General features: G+C 37.7%; 1 protein-coding gene across 3 annotated transcripts; it reads right to left on the bottom strand.

Moving 5' to 3' along the window:
• Window positions 1-1,205: 1,205 nt before the first annotated feature.
• On the bottom strand, window positions 1,206-21,676 carry Rgl (Ral guanine nucleotide dissociation stimulator-like). Of its 3 annotated transcripts, none has more exons than XM_020961761.2 (7): window positions 21,269-21,676; window positions 17,192-17,580; window positions 4,565-4,666; window positions 4,073-4,456; window positions 3,481-4,008; window positions 3,268-3,420; window positions 1,206-3,201 (listed from the first exon to the last, which is right to left on the bottom strand). In XM_020961761.2, exons 2-7 carry the CDS (start codon window positions 17,216-17,218, stop codon window positions 2,059-2,061), a joined length of 2,337 nt encoding a protein of 778 aa, XP_020817420.1. In that variant the 5' UTR covers window positions 17,219-17,580; window positions 21,269-21,676; the 3' UTR covers window positions 1,206-2,058. The 3 variants fall into 3 exon arrangements, with proteins under 3 accessions (XP_020817420.1, XP_086690472.1, XP_020817419.2); XM_086834346.1 differs by having other exon boundaries at window positions 21,040-21,609; XM_020961760.2 differs by lacking the exons at window positions 17,192-17,580; window positions 21,269-21,676 and adding exons at window positions 8,880-9,431; window positions 14,111-14,936.
• Between the last annotated feature and the right edge of the window lie 217 nt (window positions 21,677-21,893).

Genomic DNA, 21,893 nt, shown 5'->3' with positions numbered 1-21,893 from the left:
CTCCATTTTCCAGTCCTCCCCCCGCGCACTTGGAGCAGCCTCAACGTCAACGTCAAGTCAACTCATTTCCATTTCCATTTGATGCCTGATGCGGATTTTTCCCCTGGTTTTCCCCTCCCCCTGCCCGCACCAACTACATAGTTTGAGAAAGTTTGTTTTTCGAGAGCTTTTCAAGTCTCTGGGCCCGCTTCCTCGTCTCAATTTGTTGTTTTGGGGCTCTCTGTGGCTTTTATTATTGCGGACCGAGATTTATTTTTTGTCATTGAAGTGATCTAATTAAAGTTTGTGTGAGCCGAAAAATTATAAGCGCCACTGCTGGCGGGGTTAAAAGGATAACGAAATTTGTTTTCAGCGGAAAGTTCTTTTTGTGGGGGAAAGGGTCACACGCTTGTCGGAGGTGCAACTTGTTTTCGCTTTCGTATCCAAACAGCCAAAAAGTTGTTAAAAAGCCAAAAAAGTAATTTATTTCAGTTTTACTGCCTTCATCTCGTTTGTGTCCCTTTAGTGTGTGTGTGTGTGTGTGTGTGTCGCCAGCCTGCAAATGTAATGAGATGTTTTGACCCGCTAACTTGGTCCTTTCTTCTAACCCCTTTTCGTTTTCAGCCTTGCGGATGCTGATTTGGCTTGAAGCCTTGGCCAAGTTCTCTTTGGCATCGGCTGCTTGATAATCTGATTTTTCCACTTTTCCCTCCGCGCTTCGCATCGAAATGGGTTAAACTTTTGCCGCCGACGACTTGTTGGAGGGGGTTAAGTTTCAACATGGCCCAAAACCGGGGCTAATCAAAGTTTTGGAATCAGTTTGGCTGGATTACTAATACCTTTAATGGAATGAAAAAAGGGGACTTGTGGGAAGATCGGAACAAAAAGATTTATTTGGGGGTTTAACAAATCCAATCAGGAATAGAAATATTGGAGATTTTTAATAAATGATAGGGAGTTTAGAAATAATAGGTAACTGTGTAAAAGGGTTTATAATATTATTCTGTTTTATTTTGTATTTAAATAAAAACAATAAAGGAAACTAACTTTGGGTAGAAGTTCGCACAAGAATTCTAGAAACGAATTAGTAATCAATCAAAACAAAGCCAAAAATATTTGCATTCTTCGAAATCAAAGCTTAAAAAACTCATAACTAAGCCAAAAAAGCAACTACATACATTTTTAAAATATCAATATTAACATTATCAAATGAAACACTTTTAACATTCTTTTGTTACAATTTATTTGCAGAAGAACACAAACTATCGCATTTTCATTTATTTATTTACAATATTTATCTGTTTTTCTTCGTTTCTTACATCTTTCTTCACTTTAGCATATTTAATATGTATAAATTTAAGCAGATCCTTAATATAGATCGTAAATGTATAATTTGTTTCATTCTCTCGTTACTTTTTCAGTATAGATTACTTACAAAAACTCAAATACAATAATTCTTAACTGGCTAAAGTTATCGATAAAATTATCTGCTTTTTGTGCACTCATCGGACTTATCGTTAATTGTATATTTTGTATTTTGTATTTTTAATACACGTACAGTGGGTAAAAACATCTATACAAATACGCTTTGTTGTTTTGTTTTGTTTGTGTGTGGAAAATCCTCAAAGTAATGTTCAGATTTAACTTAATATCTGTTTCCAAGATTCAAAATTATTGTACCACATTTAGAATATCAATGGTTGTGTATATCTATATGTATAATATGTACATATACATAAATATATAGTATCTTGAGTGTGTAAATATCAGCAAATATTCCAGTAGTCTCTATATAATATATATGTTTTGGGTTGGTTTGGGAGAAATTAGAGATTACAATAATTACTAATTGACGGGTTTGAAATCGAAAGCCATTTATCGAAGTAATCGGTACTGCTAATCGAATCATCTCCTTTCTCCGCTCTCTCAATAAATAACTTAACTTAGGTAGAATATCCAACTATTTGTCATGAACAAGTCGAGCTCTAGCTATATACAATCCTTAATCCTCACTACTCATCCTTACTCCTCGCCCTCGTATCCCAGACACCACAATTGGGACAGAGGCACGGCTATCGACTAGCTGCCTGCCACGCCCTCTTCCTTGCGCGGTCTCAGGATAAAGTTGAGGTTGTAATTCGTGTTGACCGCATAGTAAACATTCGCATTCTTCGGCATGACCAGCTCCTTGTCGGGCAGCACCTGCGCCAGGGTAAACCTATCGGGATCATCCTCCAGACCCAGCTTTAGCATTGCATTGCGTATAACCTGCGGCGTTCGCTCATTATTACCCAGCATTATGCTCTTGTATAGGACAATCCCATCCAGCTCGATGTTATCCGTCTCGTAGGTGACTCGAATGATGTAGAAATCCGGCGCAGACTGAGGAGTTCCACCCGAAGGCTGCACCAGCTGGGCATTGATATGCGGTGAGCCACCGTTTGTCCCATTTCCATGCGACTTTAGGCCATTTCCCATCGATTGGGAATGTGTGAGCTTGCCAGACTGCCTGCCACCGGAGTTACTCGAATCCAGCGACAGATTGGAAACACTACTCGAGGCGGACATGAGGGAGGCATGCTGATGATGGGCATCCCGGTCAAGGGAGTTGTGCCTGGAACTGGTGCTGCTATTTAACTCACAATAGAACTGCGATCCCGCTCCGCTGCTCGAATTGGAGTGTATGGAGTCAGTCTTCCGATGTCCCATAATTGAGGCAGTCGAAGAGTTGGTGGTGTTTGTGAGCGATGTATTCGTACTGACCACCGATTTCCTTGGAGCAGGTGGCGGTGGTTCAAGTCGGCAGCTCAACTCGAAGGCTTCACGTTCATCAAAGACCGGCATCGAGTTGAACCAGTGATCGAAGAGTGCATCCGCCTGGAGATTATAAGTGTTGGCCGCACCCTGAAGCAGCTTGATCTGCGCCAGAACCTCAAACTCTTTGCGCTTCTTGTCAAAGTTGATCAACTTGTCCTCGGTGAGGTAGTCGGGATTGGCTGTGTGGATCATGGTCAGGTCGGTGAGGAAGGTACCCAGATAGGGTATCGTGCCGTGAGAGGTCTGTGTGCCCAGGTTTAGGATGAGCTTTTGAAGATGCCGGTCAGTTTGATCGCTGCCTGGATCCGGATTCTTGGCCGTTCCCTCACGTTTTAGGACCTCGCGCAGAGTCCAGGCATTGTTGTCCTCCGAACAAATTCTCGCCAGCTCCGTAAAGACTTCCATCTGCGGGAAAAGATATAAAAAAGGGTTAAGTAAGACTTGTTATATAAGAAATAATGCCAGACTCACTCTCTCTTTGGGCAAAACCTCCCAGATCTTGGAAAGCCTATAGATGGAATTGGAATTCAAGGCCGAAATGATGGCCTTCAGCGAGCTAAAGTTCTTGAGCATGCGCAGCTCCTGGGCAATGTCAATCCATCGTGAAATGTTTAGAGCGCGCTCCTGCAACATTACAATAAAATTATTTCAATTCTATAAAAGATAAACAAACCACAAACTCACCTGTGGCTTCAGTCGATCTATCAGTATGCTGGACACCACTCGAAAGAGTACGGCATTAAACTGGTTAATGGTGGCCACCACAGTCTCCGAGCCACCGCTATCCCTTCGAGCCCATGTGTGTCCTAAACACTGATGGGGTATCAATCGCTTAAACAGCTCCGTGTCCATGCGGGTCAGCTGCTCGGCAAAATGCCTCACAGGTACGTGGGGAAAGCGGAAAGCCTGCAGGAAATGTGTGGGTCCACGGTAGATGGGCCCATGACCCATGGGCGAGAGATACAGGCCATTGAACTGATCGGTGAGGTCATACGAGGAGCCATAGTGTGTGGGTATCAGGAACTGCTGCACTGGCTGGGATCCAGCAGCCGAAAGCCAAGAGAGGCCATTGCCCTCCAAGGCACCACCACCGCCGCCCCCACCTGTGCCACCATTTCCATAACAAGCCTGTCGAATAAGACGCTCTAGACGATTCAACACCTTGATGTGCAAGTCGGAGCGTTTCAGTCGCTTGTTGGCAAAACCCAGGATCTTTAACGAAACATATTTGATTAATATATGTGATATAAAGACCTATAATCAATTTTAAACCCACCTGTTGCAAGTTATCCTCATGCCAGTCCTCTGGAAAACCATCTAGCCACACATGCAACGCCGAGACTAGCGTTTTCTTGTGCTGCTCATGGATGGAGGCATGTGGATCATAGGCAGGATCCATGGCCTGACCACTCTCCTGTGCCTGCTCCAGTTCCTCCAGGTGCTTCTCGTGCAGCGCATCATAGCGTTGCGTCAATAGACTAAGCACCTGCTTTGGTGTGGAGAAGGTGCGATATGTGGACAGGAACACATTGATAAATGTCGACTCCAGTTCCCCATCATCGGTGGCCAAAGCCTCCACCAACCGGGCTAAAGTAGCCGCCTTCACAAAGCGCACTCGCACTGTTTCCCACTCCAAATGGGAGATCTCATCATCAGAGTCCTGAAAGATATATATATCAAAGTCAAGGCGAGGCAATTTTCAATTTTAAAAAACTGAGCACTTGGCGATGTTATCCCAGCTAAGTAATTGATTGTAGGAATTACTTACATTGCTGGCCGTGGGCGTTGGTCGGTGGTAGCGCACCTTCTTCAGGTAGACAGTGAAAATTGCATTTTTCTCGTGCTCTTCGCCCCAAAGGCGCCACGTGGGCTGTAAAATAAGAAAAAAACGGAAAGTAGATTAGACAAAGTGAAGGTAAACTAAACTTTCTAAAACTAAAATGTGTTTGTCTTAACTTTGTGTGGAAACTAAAGCCGTAATTCCCCACCAAATGATGGGAATATTTATTCAACTATCTTATATATATTTAGTCTCTTAATTAAATCAAATCTTGTTGATATTAAAAAAGAAACATCTCCAAAATGCAATAAATATTTATGGAAAATGGGAAATCTGTGTCAAAGTCAAAGATCATAGCCCATTCAATGGCAATTAAATGTATCATCCATCTAAATTTAGCCCCAATATCCGACGTATTTTAAATTTATTTCCCCTTAATACGAGACCAAAAAGAAATTTGTAAAATATTCTCAATATAAACAATATGCCATTCGGATTTTTGTGCAAAATGTGTTTGCAGTCGAAAGACTGTTTGTTTTTGTGGAAATTCGGCTGTCGGGCATTTCCATTTTCATTTCCATTTCCGTTTCGTGTGGCATCTTTGGCAGTGTTAAGGCCCCCAAAAAAACAGCATTTTTTCTTGTCTAGTCTCGGTATTTTAATTGATACATAAATTCTTTTGCTAATTTGTTGGATCGGACCAGCCGAATATGTTTCAAAAAATGTTTTTCAAATCGTTTTCGGCCTAATTGGAAATGAGAAGGGGAACATCAAGTTGTGCAAGATGAAATTTATGTAAATGCAAAATCACTTATTAAAAAATGTAAACAGAAACAGGAATTTTTCCTTTATACAGAAACTAATTTTGTTACGAAAAAGTTAGTGATTCAACGCCGCAATTTGTTACGAGTTTTAGTCGCACATTTTCCCAAGGCCCCTTAGCTTTTCCGCATCCCCTCCCGGAAAATGCTTCACATATTTGCGCTTAATCAACGCCAAAAGCATTAAAATTCTAATTAGAAAATCATGCAACCGGCGTTGGGGCGCTCTCTTTACAAAATACCTTTTGTGTTTATGTAAAAACTATGTAAATACCGAAGCGAATACAAACGATGGGCCCACATAAATGCGGTATAAGTGCTTAAATTGAAATTTACTCGGCAGCAATGCCAAAAGCGTGAAAAAAGCATTAAACGAGAAGTGAATGAATAAGCATAAGTTGAATAAACGCTCAGCAGCAAACCACAAAGGGAATGGCACGCAATGAGTTCACATTCGGTATAGGTAAGTGTCTGGTACTTGGATTTGTGTCTGCAATTGGATGTGCCCGGGGGGGTGGGGTGGGTGGTGGTGCTGGCTGGCGCCCACCAATAATAAACAGCAGCTAAAAGTTACAACAAAGGCAGGGATTAGGAAAAGTCACTATAAAAAGATTTTTCTGCTTTTCCAGCACAGAGAAAAATTATAGTTCCGATTGCTTATCAAATTTGGAATTGTACTTTTAACTTGTTGAATTTTATCTCTTTGTTGACAAAATGAATTGATTTTTTTTTAAAGAATTTAAATTCTTATGTCTTGGATATATTCTTAAGTTAAATTGTAGTATTATTAAGCTAGTTGCACTTTTAAATGGGGATTTTAAGTTAAGCCTCTTTCATACTTCTCCTAGGAAGTTGCCAAAAAGTAGGCTAGGTTTTTCTAGGAGATTAAGTATTAAGATGAATTATTGTCGAGGCATACAAACAATACATTTTAAATTTATCAATTGATTAATGTACCTCTGATTATAAGTATATGAACATAGAATTCCATATTATCTAAAGACATGTCATATATTTCTTTAATTTGATATCATCGTGTTACTATTTTTACTATAATTATGTATTCAATTGTGATAAATAAATAGAAGAGTAAATCCCATTGTTTGATAATGAAATAATACCGTCAACCCAGATTATATTCCTTAAGCCGAATGTGGCATCAATTTTGAATACAAATCCCTTGACAAATAATCTTCTTTACTGCTTAGAATTTAAATATTTAAACGAAAAGCTTGATGAACAATTTCCAAGAATAGGAAATCAATTTTATCAGTGTGCCCGGCTAATCATGAATATTTTATTTATTTTATTTTGTGCTCCCTGTAGATAAGGCGACAGCAATAGCAACAAAAAAGAGAACAGCTGACCCCAAATGAGAAACCATCAAGGAATGCGAAAACATAAACATGATTTTATGTTACTGGGTGGGGGGAAGTACATACATATAAAAAACGGAGGGCTTAACAGCAACACACACACGGGTACTTGGGGTCATCTATCCTAGACAGACAGAAAGACAGACAGGCAGGCACGAATCTCATGTTGATCCAATTAATTGCCCGCATGCGCTTTGATTACACCAAAACAAAAGCGAACCAAATTGCCCAAATGTTTAGTTCACTTCGTTAGCGTTTCGTAAATTTTTAAATTAAAGTACTCGGCCGTACTTGCTGTACTTTAATATTTCGTAAAAAACATGAAACACTCTTTTTCCCCTTGGGCCTTAAGTGGCAACAGGCAGGCAGCGATTTGTTTCGTATTTTGTGTAATTGTGCATAAACTTTAGGTCTTTTTTTTTAGGGCGGGGGAGATGTATTTGGGAAACAGCTGAAACACTTCCAAATGGCCTTGCAAAAATAGAAGACACGATGTGGCAACTGTTAAGGGGCAGACACACCGAGTGTGGCAATCGAGAGATTTTGTTTGCACTTGAAGAAATTTCGATTAAGATGTTGCTCATAGCAGCAAAAGGAAGAAAATTCCCACAATAACAACAGCTGGGAAAACGTTTCTATCTTGCTTTCTTCTCATTTGTTTTAAAAACAGCTTCCTGCTAAGAGAGAAAAAATAATCAATATAAATAAGCAAGAAAATTTGCAATTGTTTTTATCTAATGTGTGTAGCATGCTTCACCCTAATTGCCGCTTTCTGTTTTTATTTAATTATTTTTTTCGGCTGGCTGATTTACACACACTTCCCCTTTTTTGCCAATTGTTATATACAGATATATATGTTTTATATACATATACATACTATATGGTACATATACAATGTGAAGGCAACATTTAATCAATTCCGATTCACGATCATCGGCGCCCGGCAGCGACTTTTTCTTAGCGGCATCTGCCAAAAAAAAAAAAATACAACTTTTTCCGCCGTTCTTGATTCGTTTTGCGGAATGTACATACGTACATATCAAGTATACGTATTTATTAAATTTATTTGTTATTTATTTGGCATTTTTTTTGTTATTTTGTCTTGGTTAAACACTGATGCCTTGTACGATCTGTTCACTTGCCGTTTTGTTGTTTAATTAATGACGCATTATGGCAGCTCAGTTCGATTCTCCATTTGCGTCAAAAGTGAAGGAAATACTACTATTTGCTACTTAAGAAATGATTTACAGGCATAATCCACGATGCTAAATCAAGTATAAATGGACATTGATTTATGGGATTGCAAGTGGACATTTAAACTAAGTCATTGCTCCAGAAATCTCCTGCAAAAAGGCAGAAAATTGTACCAAGAACATCCACTTTATAATAATAATACAAATAATTACTTAAACATCATAAAAATGAGATGTCTTTCAGAGTAAGGTTTAATTTTCTTCCTAAATCGTACAGAAATTATGCAAAATGTAGATCTACATTTCGATTATATTTAAATTCTCAAAGACATTCAATTCTTTCTCAATGACAGATGGAAATTGCTGCAGCAATTTAGCTACTAATTATCAGTCTATTGCTTTACCTCAGTCCCCAGATTCTTGCATGCAACTCAAGTAATTAATTAGTGTCAATTAGACAATCAATTGGGTAAACATAATTAAACCGGATGTGACTCAGGCTAGTCGGCACACACACACGCACCAAACAAAGACAAACAACAAGTGCAAAATATATAAATGGGGGAAAATAGCAAACATTTTAGGAAATCGAAATGTTCACTTTATTGCGTTTCATTAAATGAAATAAATAGTCATAAAATGGCAATATTTGGGCACTTTGATTGGCTTTGAATTGATCTTATTTAAGATACATTAATTTAGAATCAACTAAATTACTCAATGTTTTTGAGGAAGAAGGTATGGAAACCACTTTTGAAGCAAATAAAATGATGTATTTGAGTTTAATTCAATAATGCTTGATCTAGATGATAAACAAATCAGTTTCAGATATAATTCTACAATAAAAAGAATGTAATTAAACTGAGAATAGAGGTAAATAACTCATTACAAAACTCTCGTGGAAACAATTTACCTTTGTGTAGGTATAGTTCTTGGCATGCAGATCCTTGGTCTTCTTGGAGAGATTCCTTAACGTGGCTCCAGTGCAGGCACACAGGTACTTTAAACTGGCCACCACCTTCCTTTCGGCATTGAGAACCGCCGAGGAGACATCCAGATCATCATAGGAGTGATAAGAACTATTTCGTCGTGGCTTGGCAGAGGCAGAGCGGGATCTCCTTTGTTGCTGCTGCTGCTGAGGTTGTGGACACATTTCCAAGGGCGGCAGGGGAGTGGAGGACTTTTTCCGCTGCCTGGGACAGGTGTGATGATGGTAATGCTTCTTCCAGTCCTCCGGCTGCTCCTTCTGCTGATGGTAGGCACAGGAGTGACTGGAGGTATTATTGTTCACCTGTCGCCAGGCACTGCTAAAGTCCGTATTGTCCAGCGGTGGCATTAGGGCACGATTATAGCCACTGAGATCCTGGAGCTGATAGGCACAGGTGTGACTCTTGATAAGAGTGGACTTCTGCGGCTGATGCTTCTGGCTATGAGGGCATTTACAGTTGGCGCGACTTGTGAAATTCTGCAAGTTTTTGTTTTCGGTTAAAACACACCAGTTTTTTTCTCCTCCTCCTCCTAAATGGGGACTTTGCTTTGTACTTGATCTTGGTCGCAATGGGCTTGAGGTTCATTGATTTGGCGAGAGAGAGAGAGAGAGAGAGACGACCCTCAACCCACTTGAGCTGTCGTCTCAGTTCGTTCACAGAGCCCCTGACCTTGGCTACAATTTGACTCCAAAACGCACACACGCACCACAATCCACTCGCATTGTTTCAGCTGTATTTGATGTTTATGAGCTACCCAAAACACTGACAACAACAACAGCAATAGAAAATAACCAAAAATAGAAACAAACAAAAAAAAAACAATCAAACAACCCGGCAGGCAAAACATACAAAAAAGTGAATTTTTTTGACAAGCAACTTTTGTACTTCAAGTGGCGCTCACTCATCTCCTCCAAATATGGCTATAATACAAAAACCCCTGGAGCTACAATTTATGGCCTGACTTGAGGCCCAACAATTTCACATTGTGCTAGGCAAGATATCGTAGCTGTTTTTCATCCCGTAAACAACATATCAAGACGCTCATCCCATACAAGATGCGTTCAACTTTTACCAGGAAGTTATTATAGTTGTTGATGTTGTTTTTGGGGCCATAGTATTTCACGCCTATTGGCAGCTGCGCACAGGTTTTTGCCAGGGAAATATCCAGCAAAAGATACTCTAACAAAGGATCAAACTGACAAAGACATTCAACGGGAAGTTTAAAAAAAAAATACTACAAAAGAGCTAACAAAATATCATGGCCTTTGTTTCATTTAGAGTTTTAGTCTCTAAAAGCAAAGGAAACATCATGTTATCAATATCAAAACAAAATACCATCCAAATTCCATCATAAATTAAAATCTTGTAGTAATATACCCTTAAAATCTCTATTTCCTCAGAAGAGCATTTCTATTTCGACTATTTTCGAAATGAAACCTAAAAACTATTCAATAATTTTGCCTAGATAAATATTTTCTTGTCTCTATTTGTGGTGGAAACTGCGTTGTGCTTTCCTTTTTCTCCAGCAGTTTTATGGCATTTTTCCATCCATCTCTATCTCTCTCTGTGTTTCGGCCCAGCCCATTTCATGTTGAGTTTTAGCCATAAATTCAGGCCAACTTCAGGCCATTTGGCATCTTTGCCCAACCTGGCTCCATGGCCAATTACATAACTTGCTTCTGCCCAGTTTCGTGTGAAGTGTGTGTCATTTCGGTCTTTGGTAGGTCTTTGAGACAGTTAATCTCGTCTTGGAAATTAATCGTAGAGAGGTCAGCACGCTGGGTCATGCGTGAGGATTGGAAGGGGGGAAAAAAGGTCAGACCTGGAACGTGCCTCGCGTGGCCAAGTGTATCAAATTGTGGATATTGATGCCTTGAAATTAAATTACCAAGAAATGCAACGAAGGTCGTTCAATCAAATACGCTATACCACAAATTAAATCGAGCGCAATCAAATAAAACCAATATTATATATATTCCGAAATGAGGGAAAAATCGGTCCGTAATACAGGCACGTTCCATCTAAAAGGCGTCATGCATCCTCCTTGGAGAGAAAAGTCTGGGATTCTGATTTCCACAAGGCAAAAGGCCATAAATTAGATGCAATCTGAACAAAGCTCCTAAGTCGAGCATGAATTTCTTTTGTGGATTGTGCTTACAAATTTGTAAGCCGGAAAATGTACATGTAAATAGTTATCTTTTGGGTTAAAGTTAAAGAAAACTTTAGTATCTTTTGACTTTACTATATGGTTCTATAATTTTTCTATTCAATCCTAAGTAACTTCATAAATCGATTAGTAATGCTCTCAATACAATAAGCACATTCACCCTGAAGATTGCATATAAATTATCATGAAATATTCCACTCACCCTGAACTTATAGCGATAAGAGATTATGCTGTCCCATTTCGCAAATGTAAAACAAAGCTTCTTTGAATCGAACCTCAAACTGATTAGAATGAATCCTTCGAATACAGCAAAACCTAGATTTGCTTTGTCTAAAGCTACCTTCGAGTCTAATCAATATGCACATACATTGCACTCGATTTGTACCAAGCCCCCGCACTCATTTCATTCACGTTTATTATTACAACGATTGCCAAACGAGACACGAACAGAAGCAGAAACAGAACCCGACTCTGGGAGGAATTGAAATTTGCATGACTGAGTTTACAAAACGAGTTCGAATGATTCATCAGAAAATACCCGGCACAAGCATAACGGCTGCCGAAACAGAGCGCATTATAAGTGATGAAATATTATATTATATTTATAATAATAATGGCCAATTGTCAAACATTTTCGTGTTTGTATATACAAACGCCTCAATTATAAAGAAATAACAGGCGAAGTATGATGATGAGCCGTCTAATTGGGAGCGGCCCCCACATCATCTGTCTATATATAGAGCAGGTGACCTTTCCTCCAGAAAATCGCGTGGGTGTAGGAGACTCTCTGTTTTCCAGCCACGATGGGGGGCTTTTCTCAATTACAGATCTTGGCAAAAATAGCCCAAAAGTCAAAACAAAAGGAGAGTCGAACGAACACAACTAATACAATAACAGCAAAAACATCAAAGCGGATGGCCAGAGGTTTTAGCATTTACAATTTGGGGTGGAAATATGCTTCTTTTGGGCAGAGGAAAACAATTGTGGTTAAAATAATAATACTAATCATAATGGGTAATAAATATTTACGTTGAATAAAGTATTTCTTGGGAATTTTATGAATATTTTTTATCTTAGCAAGTTTGCTATAATACTATTCATTTGTTTTGTTATATTTTCTTGAATTTAAATGTCTTGTAAGCTACAGATATGCATATTTTAATACTTATCAGTTGGAATAAAATATAGTAAACATTTTTTACAAGTATTATCATTATTTTACCCTCAACTGTAGACACATCTAGCTATTTTTATACCGGCAACCCCTGGCACGAGTTTGTGAATTGCAGCAGCAGGAAACAAAAAAAAAAAAAGCAAGAAACACAGAAAAACATTGCAAAAACCAAATTGAAAAACGCCAAAGAAAAAAAAGAGACTGAAACTAAACACCACTCTGCCCCACAGTCATCTCTGATGTGACTGACTGACTGACTAAATGACTCTGACTGACTGTCAGTTACATGTGACTGCATCCGACGCAGTCAGCTTGACAACATTTTTGTTGCTCCCCCCAATTACACTGGAAGAAATATTGGGTTCTTTTTAGGAACAAAAAAATAATATATTAAGGGACTAGCATGACCTTTATACTTTCTACAAGAATAGGATATTTGTAGCTTGTAAAGGGAAGGATTTCTTATAAAAATTTGGGATGCCTAGACCCCTTTCTTTACTATTTTAGTACCTATGTATATTATTACTAGACTTTACTATATATTTTTCCATGATAATTATATTTAAGTTCCTAACAAAAAATCAAGGTATTGTTAAGCTAGATTAATTTATTTTCTGTGTACCAATCTTTATCGCTCTCCCTCTCTCTTTGAGCTATTATCAAACCACATCCGTTGGGGCAGCAGCAGCAGAAATGATGTACAAACAATACAAAATATATCAACTTGAACTAAAGCTTGAGCCAGTGAGCAGCATAGCTCTCCACGTAAATTATTTTTTATGCATTCCCCAACTATTCATCATTCATTCACTCTCCTCGGAGGAAGAGGCGGAGCCTTTGTTTTGCATACAATGGGCGCGGGTAAATGTTTTTGGTGGGGATTCTCCACATAAATGGATGACACACAAAAAAACAAAAGCAGCAACTTGAATGATATATGGCCCGATTTCCAATTACAAAATAATGTCATTTACAAATAATAAATTGGGTTTCTAGATAAATTCAATTCCTTTTTAAGGAAGATACTATAAACATTCCATGCAGACTATTTCCAACTTATGATTCATTCGTATTATACTTATGAGTATTTACCCAAATTATTATTGTTAATTATTTGGGTAAAAGACCCCCCCCAAATAACTGCCTGGTCATGATTATTCTATCTATATTTATCAGAAAACTTCCATTAAAGTTTGATTACCATTCACGACTTTTATCGATTCTTTAATCCTTTCCCCTACTCGAGTTATATTTCTGGACTCCACCAAGGCGTAAAGTTTCCAGGCCATTGGCTTTTATCCGTAAACCTTGTTGACATTTCTTGCGATTTGACACCAAGACTTATTACTACAGTGTTCACTCGTCAAACAGGACCAGATCAAGTACAAAGCGATTCACCATTATTCAAGGGCTGAGACAACTTTTGGGCAAACAAAAGGTTCGAGATATACATAGGTTCATTGTAGGTGATATTATCGATGTAGTTGACTTAAAGTCGGCATATGTACATAAATAAATATGTATATAGGTATACAAATGTAAATATAACAGCGATAAATCACCTACAAGTTGTGGTTAGCCTTTTTGATACTCTTACAGTGGTTGTTCAGATTTAATAACTTTATATGTAAGTAGGAGGACTTCAATCACAGCATTTTTTCTTTTAAAGATCTATTATTGATTGATATAATGATTCTTTATAAAGCTTTTAAGTTTATTAAATCTTTTCTTAGAAGCCACTGTAAGGGCTTTTACAAAACCCACTCGATCTCTCTCCTTGTTATCGTCCCTGATAATTTACACCGGGGCTTTACCATTTGAGATTGGCTTTTGTTTCTTGAGAAATATTGTTGAGATTTTCGCTGATGCTGCTATCCTCTTTGTTCCTCCTTTATTTAACACGTCTCCGTTTAATGTGTGTTGTGATGCTTTTCCTTCAGTTTTTCCGCCCAAGTGCAGTTCATTGAAGTGGGCGGTGGGCAGGGTAGAGTGAGTGAGTGTGTGTAAGGGCGAGTAAAATCGATATTCCTGCTGCTCTTTTTCTATGGCCGCCTGTCCGCCAGTTCGGTTCAGCTTCTTCCTGGCCCAGAGGATGAGTCAGGAGGCTTGGTGGGGTGGTGGTTACTACTGGCTCACCGTTTACTTGGTAAGCGGTGAGTCCTTGGTCCGCGAAGGGAAAGTAAGGGTTCGTTGCACTACGTTCGATATATAGTCTGCGTTTCGGTCTCCTTACACTGGATTACACTTTACACCGCCTTCCTCACTATTTATTTTCACCTTTTATCGCTTTTATCGCTTTTTCCGTTTTTCCTCTTGTTTCTCTTTTGTTATTGTTGCTTCCGAGGCGATGTCTGCACTCGCACAAACACCAAATTTCGGGATCCCGCGTGCATTTTCATTTGCTCTGATGAAAATCTCAACATGAAATAATACATCCATGTAATTTACAAAAACATTGTACAAAAATTCACAATTGGGGGTTTCTCGAGTTATTCGCGCGGCTGGTGGCCCGCAGAGGGGGAGTGTAAGGGGGTAGTAAGACGCGCGCGAGACACACACACACACAGATGGAGAGAAAAAAGCTCGAGAAACGCGACACAACCACCGCCGACGACGGTCGAAAGCACTTTGCCTGCCGTACCAGCCTGCCCTCGTTCGGCACTTAGAACACACACGACACCGAGCACTATGGGGCGAATAACCACCTTTTGTGACATTAATTATTCACTTTAGAACAAAATTATATTTTTAGTTCTTTAAGATATTCTCAGAAAAATGCTCGCACTCGAACCATATTTTTAGGGTTTTATTACTTTCTCAGTATAAATAATGAATTTATTAAGGTACCAATCATATTTTTTGTCCAAGCAAAGTGGTTGTTCGTCCCATAGTACAGTGGCGCTCGGCCCCACTTGCGCTCTCTCTCTCTCTCTCTCTCAGAACGTTGGCTGACAGGGCTGCTTCGACGGTAGCATCCCCCAGGTTTGACGAGCTGCTCCAAGCAGACGCTCTCTTAATTACACACTCTCTCTCTCTCTAACTCTCTGGTTGTTCTCAGGTATTCTCAGGTTTAGGATCGTGGGAATTTCTAGCACCCACTATGGATTTGATACCCCGTAATTTATGATTAATTCAACATAGGGAGGTCGAGAAACATTTAAACTTAAATAGTAAATTTAAGTTTTGATAACTTTGCAATTTGGGTATTGGTAAAGATCAAATTTAAATAAAAGGTAATTAAAAACCAGAACAATTGTAAGCTTTACAATTTAATTTTTTAAAGTGTTTCCTATTTATCTTCGATTCAAGGAATAATACTCGAAAACAACTTTTATTATAAATCGCCTTTTTAAACAGAACAAATTTAAGAGCATTTAAAGGCCTCAAATAGTTTGTTAAATAACAGGAAAGGATTTTAAAGTATCTTAATAATAAGATTGTACCCAAAATGTTTCAAAATAAATAAATATTACGTGTAATCAATTAGTTATGATATCAAGCAAATTAAAAAACAGAGTAACCCCCAAGTCGAGCCACTAATTCATAGCTTATTTCACTCGGTACAAATGTTCTCGCTCTGTTTATGTTTTTCTGATGAGCAACTGCGTTGTTTGTTGAATTCTAATCAGAACTCTCTCTCTCTCAGCGGCTCTTGCTCCCCAATTATTCAGTATATTTTCGGTATTATTTTCGGACAACTTCACACTGACCCCCCCAAACAATGGACATTTGTTTTCATTATCTTCACGCATTTATCAATGGAATTTATGAGATTCCCCAGTAAAACTTTAAGACCGGTGCCGTGTTTTTCCAAATTTTTGATTAATGCCAGGGAAAAAATTTAAATATTTTCTTTCTTCTTTTGTTGTTTTTGGGGGGCCAAACATGTAAACTGAAATGACATAATTATGCAAATGGGGATACCTGAATACCGTCTGGTATTTTGTTATTTGGTAACGACTTGAAAGAAAGCTGGCACGGAAATCAATAAGCGAAAATATTAATAAAACGTGCATTTACGTAAGAGCCAATCAAATGTTGTCTGAGGCTTTTGTTTGCCGTGGAACAAACATCGGACCCCAAAAGCAAGTCAATTGATCAATTAACGCAAATGCAACAAGTCTGAAGACTAAGGGTGCTGCCTGATAAGGCCATGTGGGTTCGATATGGAAATTGATAAGTGTTATGCATATAGTGATGTTGATGATGTTGGATAACACAAAAAAGGGGAAGTTATTAATTTAGAGAAATGTTTACAAATGAAATTTTTGTATGTTATGAATAATTTATGTATAATCATGTGCACTTGGGTATTTCATTCACAACATATCTTAACTGAACGAGAATATTGCATTCTTCTTGATGCTGATAATATCAATAAGATAGTCATACTTATCACAGTTTTTTTTTTATCTTTGACTACACTTGAAAGTATATTTATACTGGAAAATTTTTTAAGTACATTTTCCTTTAATACGTTAATATTATAATATTGTAATAGAAGGTAGATAATACTTGAATTAAAAGATAGATTCATAAATGAAGCCCAAAAATATGAAATAAATCAAAAATAAGATAAGTTATCTACAAATAATAATTCCTAAATAATCCTTTAATCATTTTCAATTTCAAGCTTAAATGAAAAATACAAACTGATAGATTATTCAGGCCATAAATTTTGATTCATGTTAATTCGGTCTACCCAAATATTTAACCAAGCAATTAGCAGTCTTGGCCAAAAATAAAACAAGCTACCACACAAAGTTCGGACCCTGCGAGATACTTTCAAAATGACTTTCTATGCATTTTCCCCCGTTACTTTCTACGCTGGCCATATCCGTATAGACTTATGTATATGTATATAGTATCTACAAGTTAATGGTTTAGCTACTCACCAAACTATCGGCCACATTTTGACTCATTATACACCGCAACGTTGACGATGATGGCCAGATGCTGCAATTACTTGGAGGTGCGTGCTGCTCGTACTCGGACACAGATGCGATGCAATTGCTGATGATGATGATGACTGGTGGTATCTCTCGGATACGGGCATTTTGGCCTGGTCACAGCTAACGACAACGAACGGAGGGGAGACTCGAATAGACCCACACACACTCACTCACTCACTCGGACACGTGCAGCGCGGCTCACTTGTTTTATTTATTTCTCTTTTTGGGTTGTGCAATTCGGCCGACAAGCGGATGTATCTGCGAGATACGCGACCAAACTTGCAATCGTATCGACACCAATTTCAAGTTTTCTTTTCCATTTCGTTACCGAACTGTAAGAAAGCGACAAAAATGTTCAGGTGAAAACCATTTCAGCTCAATGGAAAGTGCGACAGCAGTCAATAAAAGTCCAAAAACAGAAAAAAAAAAAAATAGAGCTAACTAAACCGAACCGAACCGAAGCGAGTTGCGCACATTGTTGGCATTCCAGAGGCTTAGAAGCCAAGACCAAGCCGGAGACCGAGAGCCATCAACTGGCGAACAACAACTAACCCGGTGTGGAGCACCATGGCTACTGGGGTAGGAAAGATAAAAAATGAATGCGGTTTGAACGTGGCGCGCAACTGATTTACGATATTCGTCAGCGATATGGCATAGCGACAGTGGGTTGCGTTGCATTAACTTGAGGGAAATTTATAAGTGCATGTTGAGCTTAAAGAGTGAGATAGATAGAGAGGGAGAGAGAGAGAGAGAATGCAACTAAGGGAGAGGCTCTATACAAATAAATATATTAACATATATATCCATATATGTAGTCAGAAATACTTGTAAATTTCTGAAGTTTTTAATAAGTATTTCTGATAAAATTATACAATTATTAGAGAATTTTCTCATAATATTTCTACTTAAATAGCGGTTATCAAATTGTTTTATAAAGACCTATAGAAAATATATATCTGAAACAGGTTCACAGCATTTAAACTATTATTTCAGCGATATAATTTAAACCCTTTTATTTTATTCAAGCTTAAAACGGTCTAATATCGTTTTTTGAGACACCTGAACTTTCTAACATTAACTAGATTCTTCCAGAATCTATATAATGGATTTTAATTTCATAAATTTTATGATATTACTAAATTTACCATTTCTTCTTGAGCTTTGAACCGACCTTTAACTTAATGTTTTTAATATTTTGTTTTGCCCATTAAAAAAGGGTAGAACACCCCTCTTCTATACGCCCCACTGTGGTGATCTATGCAAATGACAGCCACTGTAAAGTTGACAGCACCTAATGATGGATTTCTTTTTTACGATCCGTAATAGCTGTTACCCCTAAGAGCAGTACAAAAGATAGCAACTTTGCCACGAAATATGTATTTAAGAAATGCAAAACAAAACGTTAATGAAAGTTTTTTCTTTGGCATTGTTTTTGCTTAGTTTATGGCTCTACCTGGGCTCACATTCGATCGCTAACTTGGTATATGTATGGGTTCTGCATAGCCCGCTTGGACACACATGAAAAAATGCGGAAAATGTTTGGACAGACAAATATACCTGGGCCACAAAACAAAGAAAGAAAACAAAACAAAAAACGAAGAACAGGTAGACGAATATCGTTGGTATTTAGAGGCTTGCCAAACGCGCAGAGAGAATTCGGAGAATTATGGAGAATCTGTGAATGAGAGTCATTCAGAGAAAATGAGAGGGCTGAAAAGAGCACATGGTGGTCAATCAGGTGTTTTGGAGTTTAAAAAATGAGTGCCAAGCGAATATCGTAAATTGAGTTCAATCAATTTATGAAAGATTTACGATCAAATGAAAGAAGATTTGTATACAAAAATATTCTAAAATTAACTCTTTAAATTCTCATGATGCTCAAAGAATAATTTTATCATTAATATATACGTTTTTTCAAGAGGCATCATTAATAAACTTAAAGTAGAAATACATCTTCATTCAAAGCGAGTTAAAAATTCATATTTAAGTGTCATTAGGGACAGGTTTGTTTGGCCAAACACAAAACAAAACTTGAACAATCATCAACCTTGATTACCTTGAGCTTCAAGTGACCCTTTTCAAAGCCTCAGCTTAAGCAGATGAGACACACAGAAAGAATTGTACTTTTAAGCACAATGAATATTAAATTATGCATATTAAAATAAACTTCTTTAATAAGGAACCAAATAAATACAAAAGTATTTATTGAAGTGGCAAAAACATTTCAAAAACTAATATAACGTTATATTAAATGAATAAGCTTGGCTTTTGAGGATAGAATTTATAGAAACCTGATAGAGAGAAATTATTAAGTATTGAAATAAACCAAATAAGGATTTCAATATTATTATTCATAAGCTGTTAAAACAATTACTGATCTCATTTAATAAAACAAAATTGCATTATTATTTTTTTCTGTGCATCTTTAGGCTTAATGCCCAGCTGAGCTGAGTTCTTAATTATTAGCTGGCGGATTCCTATCCCTCTTTATAGTTATATAGTTAGTGTCTCCCCCTAGCTAGTTCTAAGAACTATAAAACAACATCAATTCATTAGCATTTTTAAACAAGATTTAAACAAAAGTTAAAACAAGCTGCTCGACGTCAGCGGTTCTCACGCGCTCTCTCTTTTCTTATTTTTTTTTGTTCTGTCAGCTTCTGGGGCGAGCTTTTTGCGAAATTTGTGTCTGTTTTTTGTTCGAATAGCGTTTTTTGTGTTCTTTTATTATTTGTTGTTGCTTACACCTCCACACAGCTGAGCTGAGTTCCATAAACGATATTAAAATATCTATATATATGTCCCGATGATATATGGACTACTCATTGTTGTTGCCATATTTACAAATTGGCATTAATTTTTTGGCCTGGCTTAAAACTTTAGTTGGTTCTCTCACTCTCTTTCTACCGCCTGTTGCTCTCTTTTCCTGTTTTCTCTCTGACTCTCTCTCTCAATCATGATCTCACTCAGTTTTTTGCTTTACGATATCAAATTGCTTTATTAGCCAAAAAAATAATAATAAACGAACAGAAAAAAAGGCCAAAACGGAGTCGTTGTTAAAATCTTTTTATATTCTTAGTTTTTTTGGGGTTTTTGTTTTTGCTCTGCTATTTATTGTTCGATTCCATTTCAGTGATTTCTTCTTTGTCACTTTAACACTCGTTTCGGACGTGTTTTTCGGTGGTAACACGCAAGCAGCTCTATAAATTGCCAACTTTTTGATACCAATTTATCTTTAGTTTTGATTTTTAGCTGCCGTTTTTTATTATGTTGTGGAAAATTCCGTTCAATAAACATCAGTTTAACGGAGATTATTTTATATTAACTAACTTTATTATTGTAAGATTTGGAAAAGAAGATTGTTAATTATTTTTTGAACGATATATTTTTTAATATTTTAAAATATTCTTGAAGTAAAGTTATTTGTGGTCTAGTTATGATTTTGATTTAGTTTTAGGCCTTATTTTGTTGATTTATTTGTATAAAATTGATTGAATTCAGTTAAGTTTTAATATGTTAACCTTTATCTTTGAACATTTAATATATTAACATATTAAGAACAGCTTTTTGCACATTTTTTACACCGATTTCTATTTGTTAACTCCCGTTGTATTCGTCTTGACAACTTCACAATTTTCTAGTTATTTTTTATACATTTTTTTTTTTTTTGCAAGCGTCTCTCTTGGGCCAACAACTCAAAAAAAAAAAACACGTTGCAATTGGCAACTGGTTTACAGCTATGCAACGGCAAACACGCACACACTCGCGGTTCATGCATCTATATGTACACACACCTGTGAGCGTCTAGGTAGACACACCAACACCAAAGCAAACAAATGTTGCAGGTGTGTAAATGCCAATTTTTTTCGGTTTTGTTTCGTGGAGTTTATCTCTTCACTGGTGCAATATATATTATTAACTTTTTTTTGTTACCACTTTCGCCTATATATATATATAGTATTTTTCGTGTAATTTGCGCAATTAATTGTAATTATTTGATTGGGCATTTTCGATAGGGAATACCTTTTAGATTTTTCATGCTGCTGAATGATGTTGACTGATGGTTGTTGTTGCCACTTTTGTGCACCTTTTTTTCACACACAAACTCGAAACAGAAAATGCCATTAATGATACTACAACGATGTGATTGTTGGTGTTGTTGTTGTTATTGTTGTCTTGAGCACTTTGAAATTTTCGTTACGCTTTGGCAGACATTACGAGCCACGCTCCGCATCCGTCGACCTCCTCTATCCGCATCCGTAATCCGCACTCTGCGCGCCCTCTACGATATACGCTATATTGGCTATATTGTTGTTGTTGTTGTTCTTGTTGTTGGTGGGATTTGGGATCGGAAATCGGAAGACCCGGGACGAAACTCGTCTATCTTTGGTTACACGTAGTTTGCGACTGATGTGAGCGAAACTCACAACTGAAGCTGGTTTCCAACGCCACAGCGGCGTCTTCTGGCCAGGCCAAAACCGAGAGAAAGAGAGAGAGAGAGAGAGTTGAGCGGGAGAGAGAGAGAGCGGAAAAAGAGATAATGCCAGAGCTGAGATTTTACTTTTTACCAAACAATATTTAGCTTTGGTAGCAACAATCTGGCGAATATCGTAAACGAACGCAGCGAAAGATACGGTTATGGTAGCTA

The sequence above is a fragment of the Drosophila serrata genome, unplaced genomic scaffold (genome assembly GCF_035046125.1).
Source record: "Drosophila serrata isolate PLE 108 unplaced genomic scaffold, ASM3504612v1 contig_272, whole genome shotgun sequence".
Lineage (NCBI taxonomy): Eukaryota > Metazoa > Arthropoda > Insecta > Diptera > Drosophilidae > Drosophila > Drosophila serrata.
This window is presented reverse-complemented; position numbering and strand designations above follow the sequence as displayed.